The sequence below is a fragment of the Quercus suber genome, unplaced genomic scaffold, assembly GCF_002906115.3.
Source record: "Quercus suber isolate HL8 unplaced genomic scaffold, Cork oak 2.0 scaffold_593, whole genome shotgun sequence".
In the NCBI taxonomy this organism is placed as follows: domain Eukaryota; kingdom Viridiplantae; phylum Streptophyta; class Magnoliopsida; order Fagales; family Fagaceae; genus Quercus; species Quercus suber.
In genome coordinates, this window is record NW_027070038.1 from 340,683 (window position 1) to 346,841 (window position 6,159).

The following is a 6,159-nucleotide window of genomic DNA, read 5'->3' on the forward strand; positions in this document are numbered from 1 at the left end:
CTCAATTTCTTGAGTGCAAAAATTATACAGATTGATACTCGAGTCCATGAAACTCGAGTAATGTCATAACAGGACCTGAGTTCATTAAACTCGATTATCAATCTGTATGTGAGGCCCCATTCTTGAGTGGAAAGCAAAATCATGCAGATTGATACTCAGAGTCCATGAAACTCGAGTATCAATATGTATGAGAGGCCCCATTCAAGCCTTCTTCATTTTGTTTTACCTAGTTGTTTTGTTCTATTGCTCTCTCACTATTTCTCTACTGGGGACTGGCTAATGGCAGCAAAATGATGGTACAGTATAACATATGGAGATTATGTTTTGTACTTTGGATAACATTTTGGCACCTCGAAGTACAAATGTACACAAATTGGTATCTAAGAAGTTCCCTGTAACAATGGGATTTCTTGATCCAATTAATAATAGGTAGGCTCTTAGAGTAGAGTTCGAAACGTCTTTGAAGGCGTCATTGACATCAGTTGCCTGTAATACCAAAGTTTCAGGGAATGGAAGATTAACCAGATTGATGAGTGGAAGATTACGCATCTTCAAGTTTGGCAAGAACAAATGTTTCTGCTGCAACACAGCAGTTTAATTTCAAGCTGTCCTCGTATTAAAGGAGGTAGGGGAAAAAAACAAAACAAAACAAAACCAACTGAGGAAAAAATAGTGATTTCCATGGTGTTCCAGCATTGTATTTGTACCCATTGAAGAACCGAAGTATTGACAATTAGTCATCAGTTGAGAGAGTCGTAGCCTAATGTAGTTGGAAATCACATTTTGATGGGATGCAAAATCAGCCATTATTGATTGTTTATGATACACTACACAAGAATAGGTCTCCTGGATATTAACTCACTACTCCAAAGTTGATGGGATGCAAAATCAACCTTTCTCCTCATTAATAATTGCAGATAAATTTAAGCAAATTTCAAGAGTCCAACCAAAAGAATATGCTAGATTTATCCAAAACAATGCCTATGTTAACAATCCTGCACTTGGGAGTCCAGTGTACTCCATTCTTCATGCAATATGCTCAGCCAAAGTAAGAATCTTCACATGCTTTCTCTTCCTCAGCTCATGAGGGACAGGAGCAAAAACTCTGGTGCTAATAGGCTGGCCTTGCTTGTCAACTAGTACCATAGCATTATCATCAAACTTCACCCCACTGCCATCGCAACGACCACGTTGCATGGCAGCACGCACAACCACACCATACACAACCTTTCCTTTCTTGACTTTTCCATTTGGATGGGCTTCCTTGTCCACAACTTTGAGAACAGTCCTCGTCTGAATGAAAGTCCTTCGTTGCTGTAAAATTGCAAAGAGAAAGATTAAGTTGATTAAGGTAAGAACAACGGATCTCCAACAATAGATCTTAGCAAAATGGACTTCTTAACCCTTTGTCAAAATCATATGAACTGCTCCACAAAAAGGTGTTATGAGCCTTTGTTCTTTCAAACAGAACGTATAATAGCTTCCTTCCAGCATTTTAGGGGAGATGGTTAAAGCAATTCTTCCTTTCAAGGCATAGAATGGTGTTAATTGGTCTCTGAACAAGTCAACTTGATAACCAACCTATATTCTATATTCTCTTAAAACTAAGTTGTACATGGTAAATAGATCAAGTATAATAAAAAAGAAACATGCACACACAAAAACACACACAGAGCAGACATTCAGATATGGCCCAGCATTTCCTAGCTATTACTAGAAGCAGCCCTAAAACGAACAAAAATCTAGCGTAGGCTTTTATATTTATATAAGTTCACCTTATCCACACACACGCACACAAAAATGAAATAGAACATAAAACAATCCAATCTTAAATTGGAGAAAAGAACACTCACTGCTAAACTACTGTTGGATCAGCAGTCCAAAAATACTATTGGACATGTATTCATGTAACCCACAAGTTATTTTAGGCAGCTTGTATTGAAAAAAATAAATCTTCAACCTATTTCAGTAATACACATTAAACAACAAGAACATCAACCACAACATCAAATTGTAGACAACAGGTTAAGCATATATTGAAAAAATAATATATCTTCAACCTATTTTAGTAATATACATTAATGATTAAACAACAAGAACATCAACCACAACATCAAATTCTAGGCAACTGGTTTTTAATATCATCATTACTGAATCAGGCAGGCATTAAACCTTCACAAGCAAAGAAATCACTATAATAGAAGTAGTAAATAGTAGTAAACTGACTAATTGGTTGTGAGCATAAAAATTTGACACCCTTAATTAGTGATGTACTTGAACGGTAGAGTAGTTGAAGATGATCATGTTCACAAAGGCCAAGTCAAAGTTGACATCCCCGCAATGCCAGGGTACTTGAAGATGATCATGCTAAGGATAGTACCTTCACAATTGTAAAATATGCAATTAGGAAAAACTTCTTAGATCCAATATGTTAAAAGTAGAAAAGTGAAATCATGGCCAACCCACAAATGACCTGACACCCTTTAGAGGAAGAAAAAAAAAATGAAAAACATTACATTACACATAGGGCAATTACACATTACATTACATTAACCAATTAGTATGCAATTTTTGCGACAAACCAAATGGCAATGCTAATGACTTTTTGTATGCATCCTATAGGGAAAGTAGCTTATAGTGTAAATGTCATATTTGATCCTTAAAATTTTATCCAATTTTTCTTAAGTTTTAAAAATACATAATTGAATGGCATATAGCATGCATTTTGATCTAATGGTATATATCATGCATTTGTTTCAAGTTACATTTAGAATGATGCCACGATTCAAACTTAGCGTACCTAGTCCGTGAGACCACCACTCGTTGGTACCTCGTTCCGCTTAGGGCATATTCTTCGGTTNCTTTTGTTAACGAGTGCCCTTGGGGCACACGTTTAAGCCAAGACCTTCAGTCTATTTTTTTAAATAGACTTTAGAGTGAAATCTCACAACATAAAAATCTCCTACATATTTTGAACATGAATTTAACTAATAACACATAAACCAAACAACATAGCAAAATGGCATAAATTTATATATAAAATGGCATTACCAGCCACGTAAGAAAGAGAGACAGCCGGGCTGATCATCGTAGTGGTGATGCTCACAGTGGTAGTGTTGATATTGCTGTGGCGGCGGTGGATGCTGGTACCCTTGTGCGAAATACCCTTGGTACCCCTCGTACGTCGGAGGCTGCGGAGGTGGGTACCCCGGATATCCTGGCGGTGGGTTCGCTGGTGGTGGTGGTGGTGGGGGGTACCCATCGTACGGTGGCGCTGATGGGTATCCCTGTGGCGGGGGTGGAGGATATGGATATCCGTACCCTACAATTTATTTAAAATTTTCATCAAAATTAAAATTGAATGCTAAAGTAATAGAATTCTAAGTAAGAAATTGAAATTCGAAAATTAAACTTGAAAAAGGGAATATTTGATCGAAGGATTTTTTACCTGGGGGAGGGTACGGTTCTTGTGGAGCTCTCTGGTAACTCATTTTCGGGCTTTCAAGAGGAGATTTTTTTGGTGGAGAAACATATCTAGATATTTGATCAGTTTTGATTGAATAAATTAACCAGGTAAAAAAAAAAAAGTAGTTGGTACAGCCAGCCTTTGCGCAATCATGGCGTGCCATGTCATCAGCCCTTCCAAAACCACACAAAAGCTCTTTTTGATCCGTTCTGCTATTTTTTTTTTTTTTACTCTCAAATTGCTATTTTAGTAACGTATCCGCAAGAGCTCTAGCATTTGGGATACTAAATATGTTTTATTTTACATTATAAAAACTTACATTATCTATTTTACTATCTTATTTTATAATTCTTCTAACATTTTGGTTTTTATTTTTACAAACAATTCATTAAAATAATACTAGCATATGAGCATATATTCACGCACATACTCAAAGGCTCTTTTATTTTTTTGATAAAAATTAATAATTTGCATTTATTATAATTTAGGATTTTTATATTTTTAATCACAAAAAAAAAAATCCCTAAGAGTGTGATGAAAAAATTATTTCTCCCACAAATGCATAAATCAATACTACCAAGAATTTTGGAAGATATCTGTTCGCTCAACGAATGGTTTGAGACTTGATTGCATTTGCGAATCTTAATTCTAGACCTCGTAAAATGTGTCCATAACGTCAAATCGATTGAAGTCATCAATTAGTTGATAAAGTTTGGCTTAAAAAAAAAAAAAAAACCAACAACAACGTTCAAAAGCACAAATTGACCAAATTGTCAAAAAAAATTTACAGAGAAAAAGAAACATGAGATTGATGATAATGAAACTTGGCCTTCACAAATATAAGATAAATATAAAACTAACTAACAAATGTGGAGGTTAGTGGTAATAAGGAGATCGTGAGTGAAAAAGTGAAAAACAAAAATAAAAGCGTGAGAAATTACATAGTAGCAACTGCTTTTTAGTAGGGATGTTGGGATGATAAGGATAGATAGAAATTATATTACTGGTTTTAAAGTATGAGTCTTGAGTCTTTTTTTTTTTTTTTTTTAAATAAAGAAGAAGAGATTTGGGAAAATAAAAACATGAGATTAGAGTAATGAAATTAAAAAAAAAAAAATTGAAAAAAAATGGGGACAAAAGAAACAAATACATCGTGATGAAGTTAAAAAAAAAAAAAAAAAAAGTGAATACGTGGGGTGAGTTTTGTAGATTGGAGGAGTTTTAAACTAACAAAAGAGTAACTCTATTTTGTAGGGAGTTAGTGAGTAGAAGTGGGAATTTAAATCAATGTAAAAGAAGGAGTTTATTAGAACCAAAAAACGTAGAAGTAGAAATTTAATATTTTTGTCAATTTACTTTTTAACCCCATTTTTAAGTTTTAAGTCAATTAAATTATGGGATACTTTTGTAAGTCAAAAAAGCTATAACTAACTTTATGAATCCTCTTAATATATTCAGAAGATAAAATTTACCAACAAATAATATTAAAAATTATTATCTCTTCCATCAACAGCAGCACCACCAAGAACACTCCAATAGTAGTAGCACCCATCAACAGTAGCACCACCGAGAAACACTCCAACAGCAACAACACCCGCCAATAGTAGCAGCACTAAGAAACACTCCAACAAAAACCTAGGCACCAAAATACCCAAATCTAAACACTGAGTCATCACCGAAAATACCCAAAAAACCAAATCTAAACACATAAGACCCACGACAGCCTATGACAAGCAAAACCCAAGACCTCACGGCGAGCAAAACCACCCACCCACAATGGCCCATGACCCCACGACAAAGAAAACCACCCATCCATGGCCACCCATGCCCCACGAATCCACTCCTACCTATGGCCACCCACAGCCTCAACAACCCCACATCGATCTAAAGCCTCCCAAAGTAGATCTGAAGCCTTTTTCTTCATACCCAAAGCTGATCTTGAGAAGAGGGAGGCTTCATTGTGAGAGGAAGAGAGTAGAGGGTGTGAGATAAAGAGATGAGGAAAAAAAAAAAAAAAAAGAAGAGAGAGATCAGAGGAGTCTGAAGTGAGAGGAAAAGAGAGAAGAGATTAAAAAAATATAATTTTTTTACATTCTAATGAATAGTAAGAGCATTTACAATGGGAATGCTAAATGCCATATGTTACCTCTATTTAGCATTTGTCTCTCAAAAACCTCCACCATTCAGAATTGTAAAAAAATTTTCCAATACTGCTATAGTGCCATCCTACTTTTATGATGGCACTGTAGACTATTGTATTTGTTTTTTAATCTGTTTTATTCTTTCTCTCTCCTCTATGTTAGACACATTTTCTTTCTCAACTTTCTCTCTCTCTTTCCTCATCTCAGTATTTTATCTTCCTCTCTCTTTATGAATTGCTCTTAACTCTCACTCTCTTTCTCTCTTTGTGCCGGAGGGTTGGGCCTCCATGCCGATGTGTGGGTTATGGGTTAGTGGATCGGTGGGTTTGGAGTTCTAGGTTCTGTGGTTTTTTTTTTTTTCCTATGACCAGTGCTTAAAGGAAGAGGTGGGTATGGCTGAATTGGGTATGGCATTTTGCTATTGGTTTGATTTGATTTTGGGATGGATTTTTTTTTTATTTTTTTTATTTTTATGGGTTCATGGTGATGGAGTTAGGGGTTACCGTCGTGGTGGTGGAAGGGGGTGGGGTTTTTATTATGGGTCATATGTGG

General features: G+C 35.6%; 1 protein-coding gene and 1 non-coding gene across 2 annotated transcripts; both read right to left on the reverse strand.

Moving 5' to 3' along the window:
* Positions 1 to 1,026: 1,026 nt before the first annotated feature.
* LOC136063907 (large ribosomal subunit protein uL14mz-like) lies at positions 1,027 to 2,304 on the reverse strand. The gene is made up of 2 exons (XM_065764927.1): positions 2,275 to 2,304; positions 1,027 to 1,314 (listed from the first exon to the last, which is right to left on the reverse strand). The coding sequence occupies exons 1-2, from the start codon at positions 2,302 to 2,304 to the stop codon at positions 1,027 to 1,029; spliced, it is 318 nt and encodes a 105-aa protein (XP_065620999.1).
* A 909-nt stretch (positions 2,305 to 3,213) lies between these two features.
* On the reverse strand, positions 3,214 to 3,699 carry LOC111996767 (uncharacterized). The gene is made up of 2 exons (XR_010625554.1): positions 3,449 to 3,699; positions 3,214 to 3,322 (listed from the first exon to the last, which is right to left on the reverse strand). It is a non-coding gene; the product is annotated as an uncharacterized LOC111996767 (transcript).
* Between the last annotated feature and the right edge of the window lie 2,460 nt (positions 3,700 to 6,159).